Consider the following 20,123-nt stretch of genomic DNA (forward strand, 5'->3'; position numbering starts at 1 on the left):
CAGCAAATATTTTCAAAGTCTTTTATGCCAGGAAATACATGTCACGTTTAACCAAATACATGAAACAAAACTAAAATGTACTCTGAAACAGCAATCTGAACTCAGTCTTTATCCTTATGATTACTTCTTATTCACCAGCCCCAGTTCAACTCTACTAAATGCTGTTGCCAGATTGGGTTACATACCGGTATTTGTCTCTCACTATTTACCCCCAGGTGGTAAATATTGCAAAAAAATAATCATCATAACAGATCATTGCGAGGAAGCTAAATTTAATTAATGTAATTTGCATCATTTATGTCAATTTATATCATTTGCATAAGTATAGCATTTATAATAGTCATTTGCATAAATTTGCATCATTTGGGTAATTTCATAATTACCTCAAATATATAAATTGACACAAGTGACATAAATTACATCTGATGTTTGGATAACTTTGGAAACAAATGTTTTTGTCCATTGACTGAGAGAGAAGTCTGAACTAAAATTTTATCCACAACATCCTAATGAGAGTTCAGGTTTTGCTGTTAGTCAAATAGGAAGGGAACTCAGATATATTCCCCTCACCTGGCAACGAAATTCCAATTTTTTCAGTTTCTTTATGTTAGAGATCACTCAGCAGTCTGTCTCTGATGCAGAAACCTGTCCTTAGGGTTGTTGAGATAGTTAGCTTGGCACTAACCTGTGGTTTACCAGCTGAAGGTCACCTATCAGTCTAAGTTGTTAACTGTGCTTATTTGCAATTTACAAGGTAGGTAAGGGAGGAAAGAGGACCTTCCCAGATTTATAATGTGAAGAGCTGCATCTCTGTGAAAGAGGCAAGAACTTGCTAATGCACATGCTTAAAGTGCAGCACAAGGTTCTAGGAGGAAGATCAAGGATGCCTCTCTTTCTTTCTCTTAGCCCATCTGACCAGATCTATGAAGTGTTGAGGGTAAAGAAGATGAAAAGGTACTGTGTATGTCATTAATCCATCTGGGAGAAAAATAAGAATTGTCTCATGAAGTAAACTGAGATGCTTAACTATTCATTACCCTCATCATAATCTTTCCTTGGTCATTTCATGCCTTCCGTTTTTCTCTAAGTGACCAATTAGTGGAGGAAGGCAAATAGGAAAGGATTGTACCAGCAGGACTAAACATTTCCCTTCTGCTAATTCTCCTTTCTTGCATCACTGTTAGCCAAAAGTAGGAAAAATGTTTCAATGAGAGCACACATAGCTTCACGCGAAGAATGACTTTTATGGTATTCCACTGCCGCAAATATTGATTTTGAATGGATTTTTAATTAGAAGGAATTCATTTCAGATAAAAAATTTCACGGTAAAGAATAATTTTTTCTTTAAATATATGGTACGCTAGAACACAGATTTTATTTTCCTGGGCTCCAAGATCACCGCATATGGGGAGTGCAGCCAAGAAATTAAAAGACGCTTGCTCCTCGGGAGGAAAGCCATGGCAAATCTAGACAGCACACTAAAAAGCAGAGACATCACCCTGCCAACAAAAGTGCGTATAGTCAGGGCTATGATCTTCCCAGTTGCAATGTATGGCAGTGAAAGTATGGCAGATGCCCATAAGAAAGGCTGAGCACCAAAGAATTGAGGCCTTTGAACTATGGTGCTGGAGAAGACTCCCGCGAGTCCCTTGGACTGCAAGGTGATCAAACTGGTCAGTCCTAGAGGAGATCAACCCTGACTGCTCTTTAGAAGGCCAGATCCTGAAGCTAAAACTCAAATACTTTGGCCACTTAATAAGAAGGAAGGACTCACTGGAGAAGAGCCTAATGCTGGGAAAGATTGAGGGCAATAGAAGAAAGGGATGACAGAGAATGAGGTGGCTGGATGGAGTCACTGAAGCAGTAGGCGTGAGCTTAAATGGACTCCAGAAGATGGTAGAGGACAGGAAGGCCTGGAGGAACATTGTCCATAGGGTCGCGATGGGTCAGACATGACTTTGCAGCTAACAACAACAAAAACATGTGAAGTAGCTAACCTGGATCGGCTCATTATTTTTAATTGCTAAGTGGAATTCTTTAATAGTGCTTAACATTTAATACTAAAATATAAGTAGATATTACTGTTTAGAAGCAGCTAAAAACAAATTGTGCCATACCATTTTTGTAACACAGAGACACCCTGCTGGAGAACAAAATTACTGTAATGCCTATAATAGTGCCTCTTTTTTCCTTAATGTTGATCTCTTTTAGAATATTAATATATAAATAAAAAATCCCTGGCAGTACTAAAGCACCTTTAAGAGAAACTTCAGCAGGAGACTTGATGAAATGTTGAAGAAAGATTATAATTATTTTGCAGGTTGGAGATGGTATCAGAGAAGCACTTTTCAAGCTACTTTTTAGGTTCTATAACCAGCTTTCTAAATTTTCATTCTGCCTCAAAGAAACCTTATTTGACAAAAGTGATAATGGAATGAAAGGTTATTATGGCATAAATAGAACTATTGGAATGCAAAACATTGTGTGACCAATACGGGGCAGCAAACTATCTATTGGCTGCCATCTAGAGATCATTTTTTTCAGCTCAGATACGATGGTTCTAGATTTAAAACAGGAATGTTATATCAATTTTAATATTTGTCTTCCCATATGCTTTACGACGTAATGATAAAATATAAAATACAGGTTGGGGTAGGGTGGAGCTACTGAGGTAGAAACATTTTGTGAAATGATTTTGAAAATCTGATATGGTAATCATGTGTATTTTTGGTATAGAACTTCTGCTGACTATTGTAGCTTTCCAAGAAGATGGGACTAAGACTATGCAAATTTAACTAAAATATCTTCTAATCCTGTCATGCTGTTTATAGCATGTAGTATAAACTATTATTAATTTTGGTATGAAGAAAGCTAAATATATATTGTGCTCCATTTTATAAATCATGTTAATATTTCAGATCCATGATAAATCAGAAATGGATTTAATTCTATCAAAGACAATGTCTAAAATCAACTCACATAGTGACAAAACTGAGCCAATTTGGTTTTACTATCATTGTTTTGCTTTGAGGAATCCTCAGGTATTAAATTATCTGGTCATAGTAATTCAGACAAGATCCCTGGATCCTTCTATAGAAATTTAATAACAAAGCTAATTTTGAGCAGCACAAGTTTTCCCCATTTGAAGTCAGGGTTGAGAATACCCATGAACTTGAGAGAAAGGATAAAGCAGAAACTGATCATCCACGTGACATGGCAACAGAAATGTGAGTCCTACCCAATCAGAGACAATGACTTGTATGATGTTCCCCTGCAGTTCAACACCAGACATGCATCCTAGGGTGATGAGACAGTCACTGATATACAGAGTTACAAAAGGGAGGAAGCAGAAAGAAGGCTAACTAGGGCTAGGCTAAAGATCGGCTAAGGAGAATTCCCTGATCTTAATATTGGAGGGGAAAAAATGTGGGCTAGTTTAGCCAGAGCCACAAACCAAAATAAGAATCCTGTACTTTTTGCCAAATCTGTCTATGCTGTTCTATCGGCCAGAATGTTCCAGATTCAGCTTGGGGAAATGCACCATCATTGATCCATATTAAGTTTAAAGAGACAGGAAGGCTCCATCCCTGGTAACTTCAGGCAGAATTGGTCAAAGGCTCCGCTTGAGAAATCTGTGGATAAGAATTCTATCCCAGAACATCTGGTGGGCCTCAAGATTAAAAAAAAAGCAAACTTAAAAACTTTCCCACCAGATCCTTTTTCTAAGACAACCCAGCTCCTCTGAAACACAAATGTTCAGTGTTGGCATGCTCCTCTCTCATCCTACCAAATTAAAAATAACTTTAAAGCTCATTTAAGGAGAAAATCAGCACCAGTGTTCTCCATAAAGCCCTCACTATTAGGCTGGGAGATGCGAGCAATATACACCATTCTTTTGGGAAGGAAGTCTCAGATAAGTATTTGGAGAATTTGAGTAAAAATACCTCCTATCTCTGAGGTCAGACAACATACAGCCTTAGCATTGACCTTTACCAATGTATTAAAATAAATCTCTACATATACACACTTTCCACTCTTTCTAAACTCAGAATATATGCCCAAGAATGATGGGTTAAGTACATTTAGGATCATAACAATTCTCTCCTTTACCACACTGATAGTGGTACTTTATGCAACAGGTTGCTTTCATTAAACCAGATGTTTTTCTCATTCTTGCCCAGATTATCCTCTCTTCCTTTCACCCTATTCTCTTTTTAAAAGTTTGTCCCAAGATTAGTTGTTTGTTTTGTTTTTGAAAAATGAGCTGACTTGTCTAGAGGACTGCAAAAGGATCCAATGCTGGGATCTCACCCTGAAGCAACTCTGCATAGATCCAGCAATGAATTCACCAGTCTTATTGATAAACCTGTAGGATGGATCCCCAAGAGAGATAAGGCCTTTCTCAAGCCCTGAATCTCTCACATGATCCCACCCATGACCACCATCTTGAGGATCTTCTTTCTGGGGGCAGGAAAATGATGCTTTAAAAACCTTTAGTCCTTAGCTTATTTTTTGTTCTGCTTTTCCAGTAAATTCTACCCTCCTTACTCTTGGCTTTGGGGGATACCATGTCAGGTGGCTTTGTGGTGAAGGTTACTGTTGCCCTGTTTCACTGTCATTTAACAAGCTGATGCACCTTTTCTGTGCAAAAGAAAAGTAGGGAGACAAAGAAGCTGTGAGTTGACTTTGTTTTGCACGATGGCTCTGTTTTCTTTCCTGCATTTGATATCCATTTCATTTCATTTCAAATGTGGCAATCAGCATGCATCAAAAGGGGCAGGGGAGAGGAAGTCGCTTCTAGCACTTGTCATCTTCTTCCGTATCACTTAGTACTTCGATGCTAGCCCCATATATCATGCTTTGTGATGCTCCTCTCCTCCTCCTCCGGTAATGCCCATTGGGCATCTGCCAACCATGCCTAGAGCGAGGGCCCGATGCAATTGTGTTGGAGCGCCCAAGGCTAGTCGCCACAGCAGCCTCAAAAGTGAGTGTCTCCTCCTCACCGCAGTCTGAAGCATGGGAGTCATCCTGGAGCATCAGGTAAGGCTCTGAGATGTAGCGCTGGGGAGTGGAAAGAAGGCTCTGCTTTCCCTGGAGGGAGCTGGAAGACTCAGTCAAGCAGGTATTGTTTGTCTCCAGAGTCCCAGAAAGCAGAGGAGAGCCCCCCTCACTGTCATCAGGAGGTGGGGAGGTGTCACCACAGTGCTGCATCATAGCAGTGTAGGAGATGAGGGGTCGTGGCTTTGGTGGCACTGGAGGGAGCTGACGGCGGCTTCGCCTTGGTGTGCTGGTGTCAGACAGAGAAGGGATGGAGCTCTCGCTCAAGGAGCCCGTGCCCTACAAGAAAGGGAAAAGCCAGATACAGAGTTCTGGGATGTTCAGCAGACACCAGGCCCCTCCTCAACTAAAGGGTCTGCTGAGAGGGGCAGGAAGGGCAGAGAACACTTTTGTCTCTGTTGACCGATCTTTCCTGAACTGAAAAAACCAACAGTATGTATTATAATTTAAAGCCCATCCACCCCACCCACTTATGAGTCAAGTGTGGCATTTGGAAAAAAAATAGAAAAGGCACAATTTAAAGAAAATGCTGAAGCTTAATATAAAGGTAAAGGTTTTCCCTGTGGTGGTGCCCCTCTTGTTTCTTAGCTGAGGGAGCCAGCATTGTCCAAAGACATTTCCATGATCATGTGGCCAGCAGGACTATATGCTGAAGTGCACAAAACACTGTTACTTTCCCACTGAATCGGTACCTATTCATCTACTTGTATTTGCATGCTTTTGAACTACTAGGTTTGCAGGAGCTGGAGCAAGTAACAGGAGCTCACCCCAATGCATGGTGCTTGGGTCTCAAGCCCAGGCTGTCAGATTTCCTCTTGACAAACTCAGTATCTTTAATTGCTGGACCATTGCACCCCATGAAGCTTAATATAACAGTCATGAATTTCTATCATTCTGGATATTTTTGTTGACTTCCTCTAGACATCTGTCCTTCGATATTATGATAATGTTTTAAGGGTCTGGACACTGAAATTCAAGGGCAACAGTTTGGTGCTACAATTTAGAGAGTGAGTGGAGATTTTCATGGCAAGCAAGGAAATGTACTTTCACCATAAGAGGAATCTGTGGGTTCTATGAGGCCAATCTGAGCTTCAGTGCTGCCTGTAGAGTCACTTTGCAGTATGCACCAACATGTTATGGAGGCCCTCATAGTATCTGCAGGTTGCTCACCCTAGCCAAAACCATGCATTACAGAGACAGCCCTTGGGACTGTGGGTCAAAGGATGGATCCTTGTTTGCTCTTCACATTCTTGTAATATGCTTCTAGCTTGCTCTAGCCCAGAGATGTCAAACACAAGGCCCGGGGGCCGGATCCGGCCCGCGAAGTGGTTTCATATGGCCCGCGAAGCCATCCTGGAAACAGTGAGGGAATGGCCCCCGCTGCCTTGGCTCCAGCTCAGGCTGTCAGGAGCCAATGTACAATTTTGTGGTGGTCATCTATGTTGAAATACATTCAGTCTTAGCTCCACAAGGCCATCTGGAAACAGTGAGGGACTGGCCCATACCGCGTCGGCACTTCCCCCTGGGTGCATGCTGGGGAGGTATCACCCTTTGTGAGGAATTAGGAAATGCACCATCATCTGGAAGTGGCCAGCATATAACCCTGCCTACTGTGGGCACGCTAGGGCCTGGGCAGCATTGCGCTTCTCTTCAGATTCGTGCCACCCGGCTCAGCCTCACAGCACTGTCAGGAAATTGCCCCACTGCCTGCCAAAACTGGGCAGGCTGGGGGCTGGGCAGCATTGTGCAGGTAACATCGACTCTCATGCTGCTCATGGCATCCCCTCCCCCAGAGCCCACCAAGCCAGATATGTGAAGTAGGCGAGGGCCATGTGCTGGCCACTTCCAGGCGATGGTGCATTTCTTCATTCCTCATGAAGGATGACACTTCACCAGCTGCATTTCTTGCCTGTTTTTCTTCCTCCCTCATCTCAAATATTTTTCTACCACTCTGCTCTTGGAAGGAAGGAAGGAAGGAAGGAAGGAAGGAAGGAAGGAAGGAAGGGAGGGAGGGAGGGAGGGAAGGAAGGGAGGGAGGGAGGGAGGGAGGGAGGGAAGGAAGGAAGGAAGGAAGGAAGGAAGGAAGGAGAGGGAGGGTCTGAGGGAAGTCCTGCTTTAGTCCTTCCCTGCTGCCCTTTCACCATCCCCTTACCCCCTCTTCCTGGCCTATCCTGGGTGGTCTCTGATCCTATTGCTAAGGAAGCTTTGGATACACATGGAGAGGGAGTGGGCCTCCCTCTTGACTTTGCCCTCGTACCCATCATGAGCAACCTGGCTAAGGAGAACAAGCACAGCAGCAGCAGCAGCCTTGAGGAGGAGGTAAGTGCAGCTGGGCGCCCCCTTGGGAAAGTGGGGCTGGGCTTAGTGCCGTGGGTGCTTGACGGCTGGGCTGGGCATTTGACCTCCATGCCACTGTCCAACTCCCCCCCAAGGCCTGAGAGGAACAGTGAGGCTCCTCTAGTGGACCATGCCTTGGCACTTGCCCTGGTTGCATCTTCTTCTGCCAGAGACCCTCAGATCTGTCCCACTCCTGCCCTTGATGCAAATGATGTAGAGCTGGCCATGCCCACCCAGTAGGCCACACCCACCCTGGCCACACCCACCCGGCCTGCCAAGGGCAACTGCAATGCTGATGCGGCCCTCAATGAAATTGAGTTTGACACCCCTGATCTAGGATTTTATACATGAATATCCAATTTAATTTCTGACAAGATCTCACTCCATGTTAACTCAATGAAAACCAATTAGTCTGTCAAAAGCTGCTTTGTGCATTTCACATCCCCCTCTAACATGTCCATGCAAAACAGAGTGAAAGCTTCCATTTATATTTAACATAGACTGAAAAATATTAATCAAAACAGAAGAACCCTTTTTAAAAATTGTACATTGTGATTCATCTTACTTATAGTTTAAAGTCTGTTCTAGTAAACCATAACTAAAACTAACTTTCATTTATCTGGTATTAAATATTATAGTTAATCAAAAATGGAAGCAAAGCCTTCTAAAAGGCTCCTTGTAAGTATATTAGGAAGTTGCTCCAAACAATTCACCAATGTTTCCAGATGTTTCTCTTTATCTTTTTGTCAGTTTTACACCCACCTGTCTGTTGGGAGTTTGTGACCTGCCTTCACTGGGAGACCTGGAATGATGTCGCTCTGGAGAATCAATATCTGCTTGTGGACTCCTTTCCTCTGAGTTGCAACGAGAAATATCTGGAGAGAGTAGATGTCTTCGTTCCTTGGATCGGCCTCGTTCTCTGCCTCCTGACCGATGTGTATCAGATCGATGGCCTGTTTATTAAAAAAATGGCAGGATTACATGAAAATTTCATACTTGGGAACTTTTAAGCAGTCTGAATGCCTTCTGCATTCTGTATAATGCTTGATGTGAAAAATATTTTACTCTTCCTTAACCTTTACATCAAATCAAAAGCTATCACTAACTATTTTTCTACCCCTTTACTGTTTATATGACCTTTCCACTGTTATTGAAGCTATTACTAGCTTTCACTGTACAATATTTATGACTTAAAAAGTATATAGAACAGCCTAAAGCATTCTACTTTTTCATTTGTTTTGCATCAGCTTACAGCCATTGTTCTTATAATAATGTCATTGTTTGTCATGGGTCTTCCATTGCTTTTTTATTCTAAGTAGCCAGTGTGGTATAGTTGAAGAAGAATATCAGTAGGTTTAAATTCCTACTGAACTATGGAACTTCCTATGGCACTGCTGTTTCTCTCAGATTGCTGTAAAGACAAGCTACTAGAGGAAGAACCACATAAATTGCTCTGGGTTGCTTAAAAAAAAAGTAGGGATATAAGTGTAACATATAACTAAATTCCTAGAGTCCTGGCAAATTAAATCTTCTTTGGTGTTACATTTGGACACCACTAGTTCAATATTGTTAAATCATTGCCTTAACCTCTCCAATTTTTTCCGTTTGGCTTTGTCAAGCAAGAACAGTGGCTGTATATATTGTTGCAGCCGATTCCTTCTCACACATGCAAAGAAATGCAATAATGGTCACAGTTCTTCATGCAGCCATTTTAGCCATCCATTTATTTTAAGAGCATATTGATATTTGGACTGCAAACTCTCTTGAGGCATATTCCAGAATTTTGTGCAATCATTCTTACCTCCTTTCTTTGCAGATCCTGAATTGACAGTTTTTTCTTATTGAGTTCCTAGCCCATTTGTAGAAAACTCTGTCCTATTTAATGGAAAAGCTGAATTCACCAACTATAAAGCAGGATTCATGGGAATTCAATGGATCAACACCATCTTCCACATGCCAGTGGAAGACGCCTGCTACAGATCCCGTCTGGTAAGGAATTGAAGCAGGTGAGATCACAAGGAGAAGAGTCCCATCCCTCTGGAACATTCTTCCATGGTAGGCGAGAACTGTACTCTCCCTATTTGGCTTTCCGGAAGGGTATTAAAACCTGGCTTTGCCAGTTGGCCTGGGGCCCCAGGGGGGGTTGCTCACTGCTGGAGGTGGCTGATGGGAAAAGAAGACCTCATTCCTGGCCCATCTGTCCCTTGGCTCTAGTAGGCATAGTTTTAGCACAGTTTTTAATAATATTTTAATGTTGGTTTGTTTTAATATTTTAACTATTTTTACTTGTTTCTATAATTTGTAAGCCACCCAGAGTCACCTTGTAGGGGAAAGGGCATAGAAATTTAATAAATTAAAACTGCATGTCCTTAAAGATAATCTTCTGAAGGCATTTAGTGGAGGTCACTATTTTGATTACTTAATAACTGAATTGAGCTTGCAGGTAGTTTGTTAAAAAAAGTCCCTTTATTGTTGAAAGGAGTTGGCTCACCCTGATCAAATGATCTTATCACAAGGCAGCAAATCAACTTTCATAAATTAAGCCTCTTCTTTACACAAGGCAGGTATTTTTCAGTGTGGAAAAGGAAAAGGAAAGGAAAGTAGCAAGTTTTCTTCTGCCAGTAAAAGACAAACTAGCTCAGTGGTTTAATTGCTTTTAAAATCAAGATGTAAAGGTTTAGTGTTTTGGGTGGACATAAAGAAAATCTGCTTGCAGAACAAAATGTTATTTTTGGTTTACGTCACAGTTTTTATCAGAACTAGCTATAGGTGCTAAACATATAACACTGTCACAAAAGTGGCCAGTGCCATATTACTGGAAGTAAATAACTTAGCATATCATCTTCCAACAGAAATTATGCTTGGGGAAGAGCAGGGGAGAAGCCCAGATCAGAGTGGGATGGAAAACAGAGACACACATATAATTATATTTTTTAAATTGTTTATTTGACTATAGGAAATAAAGAAGGAAAGTGTTTCTATCTTTAAAAAAAGAAGTGAGGAATCAGGAAAACCATACCATGTTAATCTTGACAGGTGAACCAATGGTTAAGTGTAGTATTGCAGGCAAACTCTACCCACAGCCAGGAGCTCAATCCTGATGAGGCTCAAGGTTGATTCAGTCTTCCATCCTTCCGAAGTTGGTAAAATGAAGACCCAGATCATTGGGGGAAATATCCAAATAATGCTGACATAAATCTCCCAGAGACTGTTGTAAAGCACTATGGGGTGTTATATAAATCTAAATGCTATTGCTATTGCTATTGCCTAAGGGTGTTTCCATGCAAAGTTTCTTCATGCAGTAGATACGCCTCATTCATAAAAATTTGACAGGGTATATGCTTCTGTATAATATTGTCTTGCAGTACTCGTATACTGTATTACTGCTTCTGTCCTTTTCTTTCTACAAACATTCTAGAAAGAAGAAAAAGATGGAATACTGCAGCTTTTCACTAAAAGTTTTTTTCTCTGTGGAAGGACTCCAAATAATTAGAATAATCATGCATAAACAAGACATGATAAAATGTATTAAATGAAAGGCAGATGAATCATTCAGTCACTATTTGATAAAGTGCTTGGCAAAATGTCTTTTATATGGATTGATTTCAGAAAAGACATTGATGTAGCTTTTATAAAACGTCTACATTCTATAAACTAGATCCTTATGAAATAGAATATATAAATAGTATTTGGAAGTAACACACAGATTTCTGCAGCAGGATGTCTCAATTATGCTTTTTAAAATAAAATAATTACAATTTGGACAAAAGAATCAGGTCTTTTTGCCAAAAATCTGTAATTAATATAATTTTCTCCAAACTATTGACACTGGAATCAGAATTCAAAAGGATTTGTCTGCAAATAGCAGGCTGTTGTTCATTACTGACAAATCTGAAGTATCCACATACAGGAAATAAAAACTGAATACACATAGAGTACACAAAACTAACAGAGTGAAGAGAAAGTCAGCTGGATATCTAACTGCAGCACAGAGAAGGAATTGAATTTGGAGGGATGATAGGAATAAATTGAAAACCTGGCAGTAATATAAAGCATCAGCTTGTCATGTGTTAAGCTAATGTTGTAAGTCTATCCTTCACCCCCAAAATAAAAACAGGCCTTAGTTAGTTCAAGAAGATATCCAAATTAAGTGCCAAATTTCCTCTGACCTCCATCAACCAGTGTTAAAAAGTTATGCGTTTAAAATGGGAACTTTAGTCTACAGATGTCCAGTATATTCAGTTCATATTAAGGATTCATGAGCATTATGTTCATTGTTAAACTGCCTTCTTTATGTCAAATGTTATTAAGACATTAAACACGCAACTCTCTACTGCCCCTAGGACATGGTAGGCAACTTGAAACCTCATGGTTGCATATAGTTCTTAAACTCCCATTCTGGACCATATTGCCAAAAATTGGAGGTCAGGTTTCCTGCCATTTCAACATGGGAAACATATGATCTAAAAATAGTATTTCACTTAATAGCAGTTACAAAGCAAGGAAAAAAGCCAAACTTCCCCTCAGAATTCAAGAAAGCAAGCAAACAAAAATCAGGTCTACTCACTCTGCATGTACTCTTCCCTTCATGATTCTTAGCTATCTACAAAATGTCAAATCCAAAGCATGTCTGTCCAAGAATCAGGCCAGTTTTGGTTTTCCTGCATCTAACTAAAATAGACATTTTCCTCTCCTCGCTATAATTTTAAAAACAAAACCAAGATAGACAATCCTCATTGTGACAAAGTACAGCCAAGAATTATTGTGGAAAACCTAGAATCAACTGATGTTTAGAACAGCTGGTAATTAGTACAGATGAATTTACTTCATGGTTTCAAGAAAATACAGGTGAAACTAAAAAAAATAGAATATTGTGCAAAAGTTCATTTATTTCAGTAATGCAACTTAAAAGGGGAAACTAATATATGAGATAGACTCATTACATGCAAAGCAAGATAGTTCAAGCTGTGATTTGTTATAATTGTGATGATTATGGCGTACAGCTCATGAAAACCCCAAATCCACAATCTCAGAAAATTAGAATATTACATGCAATCAATAAAACAAGGAGTGTACATAGAACAATATCGGACCTCTGAAAAGTATAAGCATGCATACGTACTCAGTACTTGGTTTGGGCCCCTTTTGCAGCAATTATTGCCTCAATGCGGTGTGGCATGGAAGCTATCAGCCTGTGGCACTGCTGAGGTGTTATGGAAGACCAGGATGCTTCACTAGCGGCCTTCAGCTCTTCTGCATTGTTCGGTCTCATGTCTCTCATCTTTCTCTTGGCAATGCCCCATAGATTCTCTATGGGGTTCAGGTCAGGCGAGTTTGCTGGCCAATCAAGGACAGTAGTCCCACGGTCATTGAACCAGGTTTTGGTGCTTTTGGCAGTGTGGGCAGGTGCCAAGTCCTGCTGGAAAATGAAGTCAGCATCCCCATAAAGCTTGGAAGGAAGCATGAAGTGCTCCAAAATCTCTTGGTAGATGGCTGCGTTGACCCTGGACTTAATGAAGCACAGTGGACCAACACCAGCAGATGACATGGCTCCCCAAATCAACACAGACTGTGGAAACTTCACACTGGACTTCAAGCATCTTGCAGTGTGTGCCTCTCCATTCTTCCTCCAGACTCTGGGTCCTTGGTTTCCAAATGAGATGCAAAAGTTGCTCTCGTCAGAAAAGAGGACTTTGGACCACTGAGCAACAGACCAGGTCTGTTTTTCTTTAGCCCAGGTAAGACGCTTCTGACATTTGTTGTTCAGGACCGGCTTGACAAGAAGAATACGACATTTGAAGCCCATGTCCAGGATCCGTGTGTGTGTGGTGGCTCTTGATGCACTGACTCCAGCTTCAGTCCACTCCTTGTGAAAGTCCCCAACACTTTTGAATGGCCTTTTCCTGACAATCCTCTCCAGGCTGCGGTCATTCCTGCTGCTTGTGCACCTTTTTCTTCCACACTTTTCCCTTCTACATAACTTTCTATTAATGTGCTTTGATACAGCACTTTGGGAACATCCAACTTCTTTTGCAATTACCTTTTGAGGCTTTCCCTCCTTATGGAGGGTGTCAATGATGGTTTTCTGCACAACTGTCAGGTCAGCAGTCTTCCCCATGATTGTGATTCCTCCTGAACCAGACTGAGAAACCATTTAAAGGCTCAGGAACCCTTTGCAGGTGTTATGGCTTAATTAGCTGATTAGAGTGGGACACTTTGAGCCTAGAATATTGTACCTTTTCACAATATTCTAATTTTCTGAGATTGTGGATTTGGGGTTTGCATGAGCTGTATACCATAATCATCACAATTATGACAAATCACGGCTTGAGCTATCTTGGTTTGCATGTAATGAGTCTATCTCATATATTAGTTTCCCCTTTTAAGTTGCATTACTGAAATAAATGAACTTTTGCACGATATTCTAATTTTTCGAGTTTCACCTGTACATAAACTGAGAAATATTCACTAAATATACCTTAAAACTATCTAAGGATATGAAAAGATACCAAAGTTCATAAAATAAAGTTGCTTAGGAACTATACTAGTGGAAACACGTTTCTATAGAGAAATGCTTTATACATCCATAAGTGGAAGAATCTGATTTATGGAGTTAGCTTCAAATAACCTGCTAAATTATTTTGTTAGACTGAAATAAAAAAGTTCTGTATAGAGAGGAAGAGGTTGCCTCTGTGTATTTGATCTTGTCACCTTTCAGTCAATTACCTCCCCCAGGATAGAAGAATCTAGCAGACAGGGCTTGTCTGTGTATTTTTTTTAATAAACCTCTACTATAAATCTGAGTTGTCTATGTCTAAATCTTATCCTGCAGATAGTAGAAAATGGACTTTCTCCACTACTGGTAGAATGAGTAAATGAAAATGAGAGGAGAGGAGAGGAGAGGAGAGATGTGATGGAATTTACTGGACCAGGAGGGCAGGGATGCATTTCAGAGGAGTAAGATGCAATTCAATTCAGATAGTTTGTGTGAGAGAAAGAGGGTGAAGACAGTCCATTCTTAATAGTTTGCAGAATATATTCTTGATGGGGGTTGGAGACTGCTTCAGTTTGGCAAGATTCTATCTATAGGTATGGAACAATAAAAAAAAACTTCTTTGGATATTTAACATGTCTTTCTTGGTTTTGGAGAGGACAGGAGAGGAGCTGTTCTGAAGAAGGTTCATTTAGGAAATACAAAATCCATCCATGCCTAAACTGTCAGCATGTGTTCCCATCCTAAACCTCTATTACATGTATTATTTATTATATACTACCTTTCTTTTCAGTTCTTAGTATAAAATTTCTCATGTCTTGCATACCTTCTTGCTCAGCAAAATTGCACATAATAAAAAAAAACCGTTCAGCAAACAAATTAAAAAAAATAAATAAAAATTAAAAGTTCAATCATAGCTGCAAGCAAAATTCACCATGAATTGACCATATCAACAGTACAAAAGAGAATGCACACAATGGAAACCCCATCACTGCCCAAAATTATTGCATTATTAAATGGAGTCTGAAGTCTGCAAAAAACAGGTCAAAGAAAAAAAAACCCCATCCCTTCCTCCCTTCCCAAAATAATGTAGTGCATGGAATGCCGGGTGATCAGTGAATGACAATACCCAAAACCCAACTGACCAGTTATTCCTTGCTTTTCAAATTGCACTCACCTTCCACTACTGAAATTGCAGTAGTGTACTTAATTACACTACTGAGCATAAGTAACTGAAAAGAAAGGATCGAGAAGTAATTAATTCAAGGCCTACTGAGAACTCTGCAAACATTAGGTGGCCAAAAGTACATTTTATACTGGGCATTTTGGAAAACAGGAGAAGGTAAACCACAGAAAGCAACTGCAATAATAGCAGTACCTAAAACAGAAAGCGGCGGGTGGGGGGGGGGTACCTTCAGTGGTGGGATTCAGCCGGTTCGCACCACTTCGGCAGAACCGGTAGCTAATTTTTTGTTGCCCAGGCCCAGAATGGACTTCCTGAAGCAGCATCCACACAGAGAACCGGTTGTTCACTTACAGTATTTGAATCCCACCCTCCAAAATTATCCACCTTCCTGAGACAAATCTCCTCCCTCTTTAGATCACTAAAGCATATGTCTTCCACATCTGTAGAGACTACACTGTTCTTCTACCCTTTGATTCCTTAAGGTACAAGGAAAAGAAAGGAGAAACTGGGGAAAATCAAGAGAGAAGTGCCACTTGATGATTATGCCAGCTGGCTCCATGAACGAGCAGGGAATGGCATTATAAAATTAACATCTAGAACTTTACTCTTTTCACCTTCCACCTACGAATGCTTATGATTTAACTATAGGTAGTCCCCCGCTTACAACAGTTCATTTAGTGGTCATTTGAAGTTACAACGGCACTGAAAAAAGTGAGTTATGACCATTTTTCACACATGACCATTGCAGCCTCCCCGTGGTCACGTGATCAAAATTCAGATGCTTAGCAACTGCCTCATATTTATGATGGTTGCAGTGTCCCAGGGGTCATGTGCTCAACTTTTGTGAACTTCTGACATGCAAAGTGAATGGGGAAGCCAGATTCACTTAATAATCATGTTACTAACTTAACAACTGCAGTGATTCACTTAATAACTATGGCAAAAAAAGGTTGTAAAATGGGGTAAAACTCACTTAACTGTCTTGCTTAGCACCATAAATTTTGGGCTCAGTTGTGGTGATAAGTGGAGGACTGCTTTTATGTTGTCCTGGCCCTGAACCCTAAAGAAAACCATCTCTCTCATTTGTGCTGGTGTGTTGCCCATTCTTCCAGTTGGAAATTATTTTTAAAGCTCCTGCAAAGCTTTGCATACAAAAGAACCCCAGTTCTATCCTTGACATTTCAAAGTAAGACTGGGGAAGTACCCCTCCCAATTTAAGCACTGAGTAAGATGGACCAGTGGGTTGTCTCAAATTAAGGTTGCTTCCTGCATTCATATTTTTAAATGAGTCATAAATTGTTAAGAACATTTATGGGCCTATATGAATAAATAAAAAAGGCAAAATATAAAAAGCAATCTGAGAGACAACATGTGGCTGCTACAGAGTGACTAACATTTTTGTTAGAAACTGCTCATTATGTTAATATGGATGAAAAATTTCCATTTATTAGTGATATTTCAAAGCTGAGAAATTTGACACAATGGAAATCATTCTGGAAAACATTATCTTACCTTTTATATCTTAATTAACGCTGTCATTTCTACAAAAAATATTATGGAAAATAAATTCATGCCAAGTGATAGAGTTTATTACCATGTTCTTTCTGGTGGGCTCAAAAATCTATAATATAATATCAAAATATGATATAGAAACATTGGAAATAAAAGCTCCTTTCTAAAAACATCCTTTTTTACCTAATCACGGAGCTTGTTTGTTCACTGTAGGAGCATATCAGCTGGAGAAATCAGGATTCCAAGTACTATAATCCCATAGAAATGCTGCAAATTTATTATCTTTTTACAAATCCCATATTTATTCTGAGATTTTGATCAGAAAGGAAAAGCAATGCTATTTGTAAGATGAATAACATATTTTCAATAGTATAGAACTCGCAAACCTGAGGAAGAGATGATGATTTAAAATAGATCCTATTTAAAAACTATCCAGGTAAGCTGAAGAAGTAGTCTTTCAACAAGTAGTCTGCATTTCTGAGGCGGTACAAAGATCCAGACTCAAAAGAAAAAGAACAATTTGCCTTTTGAGTGTGTGGCTGTGCATGTAATACCTGATGGAAACTCTTTAAAACAGCTGCATCTTCACCTGGGTTGACTTTTGATTCAAGGAAAGACATGGTGAGTTCATATCCAGATCTGCGCATAGCCCTAGTGTTTTCTAACTTTACTCAATTTTGTTGGAGAAAGATAATAATTCTGTGGCTTCGGAAGAGTCCAGCTTACTTCATCCTTAAGAAGTATTTTAAATAGTCCCACCCATCCTCAGTTACCTGAGTCTGTGTTGAGACGGCGTGAAGACAGGTGCAGTGCAGAATGGTAACTGCGACGACGAGACTTGTAGGTATTTTCACTGCTCCTTTCCATTGAGAACTCATCCAGCCAGGAGGAATTTGTCCGTTTGTCTCGGATGGTAGAAAATGAGCGTCTCATGGAGCCAGGATCTGTTACTACCTAGAAATGTATGCCAGAATGGAAGAAGGATTAAAGGTTGGCAAGTGCCTGCTGGTTTCAGCAGCTGGATTTGCTAGTTAAATATGGTTACTCTCACAGGGAATTATCTTGTTTGGCTAAGTATAAAGACATTTTAATATCAGAGAGGTGTGAAGGAAATTCACTCCCCAATTTGGAGAATATAACACCTTTGTTACTATTTGTTTTGGCTAGAATAAGCATATCTATTTTACCTTCCCCTAGGCCCTACAGTATGTCCAGTGTTTGCATCTTTGTATTCATGTGAGTAATGAAATAAGTAGAAGCAGAACAAATTTGGTTTTATAGGCAGATAATGAGCACTTTCACATGATCAGGCTTTGCACTGCCCAAAGCTTCTGCACTGAAGATTTGAATTGAAATGATGCATGGTTAAACTTTCTGCTCTTTTTAAGTGATCAGGATGTAGGAGTCAGCATATTTAGTTTTTCTCAGCCTGTAGTGCTCACGGAGGACCAAAAGTCAATCAAAACTTGTCTTCCTCATTCAAAGAGCGCACAAGGGTTTCAGCCTATCAGCGTTCATCTACTGGACAGTAACTGAGTCTATCACACTGTTCTCTGGTGGTGCAGTGGTTAGAATGCAGTATTGCAGGCTACATCTACTGATTGCCGGCTGACAGCAGTTTAGCAGTTCGAGTCTCATTGGGCTCAAGGTTGACTCAGCCTTCCATCCTTCCGAGGTTGATAAAATGAGAACCCAGATAGTTGGGGGCACTGCTTAGAGAGGGCTGTAAAGCACTGTGAAGTGGTATATAAGTCTAAGTGCTATTGCTATTGCTCTGACTTTCATGCCAAGCAGCCAATCTTCTTATTAATTTTATAAATAACTCAACGTGGCTAACATACTTAATACTCCTTCCTCCTCCTATTTTCTCCACAACAACAACCCTGTGAAGTGGGTTGGGCTGGAAAGTGTGATTAATTCAAAGTTACCGAGCCTTGCTGTCATGCCTAAGGTGGAGCTAGAACTGACATTCTCCTGGTTTCTAGCCTGGTACCAAAACTAGTTCTCATAAAGGAAGCATTTGGCTTGCCCATCAAGGTGGAATACCTCTGGGATGATAGTTTTTATGTTGGGGCCCATTTTTCCAATTCTGCATAGATCCCACCAGAGACCAAGAGTTTGGAATGGGACTATCCTTTCTAATATTCATCTAGGGTCCCCCATTCAACAGAATAGAGTAAAGCACATCTGTTTCTACAGCAACAGAAGTTCCATGTTTTCCCCAAACCTTGCAATTGTAACAGGAGTAATAACATCACCAACTCTTTGGGCAACTCTATTCACTTTTCAGGCATAGCAGAACCTATGTTCTGGTGTCACCTAATTCATTGCTTAGTTACTCAAATCTTCTCATCCCAGATCTATTGTTTAAAGAACAAGGACTGAGAATTTTGGCTGGACAGATTGGGCTACATACTTTAAAATCTGCTTGAAATGAGGGAGGTTGATAGATCAGGTGTTAAATCCACACAGGCTAATGGTGTTAGGCTAAAAGAGAGAGTCTATTTTTTGAACTGAATGAATATAAGCCAAACTATTTCACGTAATTATGAAATACACTCTAGGGGAGTCTGGAAATCAGTTTTAAATGTGTTCTGAAATGCACCTTTCACTCTTTCCTACTGAGAGAGATCAGGACTGGCAGAGAAAAGCTTAATAATCTCTTCTTTCAGTATTAGCAGGCCTGTAATATGGCCTTGCTTAATCAGTAATGATGCCTTGCTTACTGATTGATTAATGTTCAGGATTGCAAGGTTTTATACATAAGCTCCTCTCCTTATGTTCCTCACAACCACAACCCTTGGGATAGGTTGGACTGAGAGTCAGTAATTAGGCCAAAGCCATCCCATGAACCTCTGCAATACTTTAACCACTGTACCATACTGACGCTCTCTCTTGCTAACATTAAAATAAGACATAGAATCTTCACTTTTTAAAAAAGTAATCAGCTTTAAAAGGGGAAATACTTCAGGGAAACAGACTACATTTTTTTTCACTTTGCAAGGACATTTGTACTCATATAGAACAATAGCTTTCTCTAGCTTACCTAGGAATAGATTTGTCAGCTAAAATTAAGTCTTGGAACAAAATCTGAATTGCAGTAAGTCTAATGAAAGTAGGGATAGTTAATATCAAATTGGTAAGTTCAAAAGAAAGGGAAGAAAAGCTAGAAAAGGAAGGACAAAAAGGAATTCTACTGCAATTTTTGCAAGAGAACAAAATGTCCATTATCCAAAGTTGCTATTGGGCATTATTATATACTTAAAGCCATCCAAAATTCAGATTATGATTTGAATCATACTCTGAATATGATTCAGAGTAACTCTGAATATGATTCAGAGTAACTCTGAATATGATTCAGAGTATTCAGAGTAATCCTTGTATGATCTATTTTTCGTATGAATTAATTAGTCTCTATCTGGCTTGTATTAATTCAAATTCATTCCAATTAATTCAGTTTGCAGCTTAGACTTCACATGGCCAAATTACTTTCCATATACAAGCTTTGCCTATACACAGAAAAATTACGTTGCCGGA

The 20,123-nt window shown here is 40.0% G+C and overlaps 1 protein-coding gene across 1 annotated transcript in view; it reads right to left on the minus strand.

Annotated features, from left to right (window-relative positions):
* Positions 1 to 4,797: 4,797 nt before the first annotated feature.
* The window catches only part of CACNA1E (calcium voltage-gated channel subunit alpha1 E), a gene marked incomplete at both ends in the record, with an annotated part of 378,714 nt that continues 363,388 nt past the window's right edge, over positions 4,798 to 20,123 (minus strand). The window contains 3 exons of the mRNA XM_081322491.1: positions 4,798 to 5,337; positions 8,158 to 8,348; positions 17,360 to 17,540. Of these exons, the coding sequence (XP_081178617.1) occupies positions 4,798 to 5,337; positions 8,158 to 8,348; positions 17,360 to 17,540 (912 nt within the window). The remainder of the gene's footprint in view (positions 5,338 to 8,157; positions 8,349 to 17,359; positions 17,541 to 20,123) is intronic.

Source organism: Vipera berus, assembly GCF_964194415.1.
Source record: "Vipera berus genome assembly, chromosome: 3".
Lineage (NCBI taxonomy): Eukaryota > Metazoa > Chordata > Lepidosauria > Squamata > Viperidae > Vipera > Vipera berus.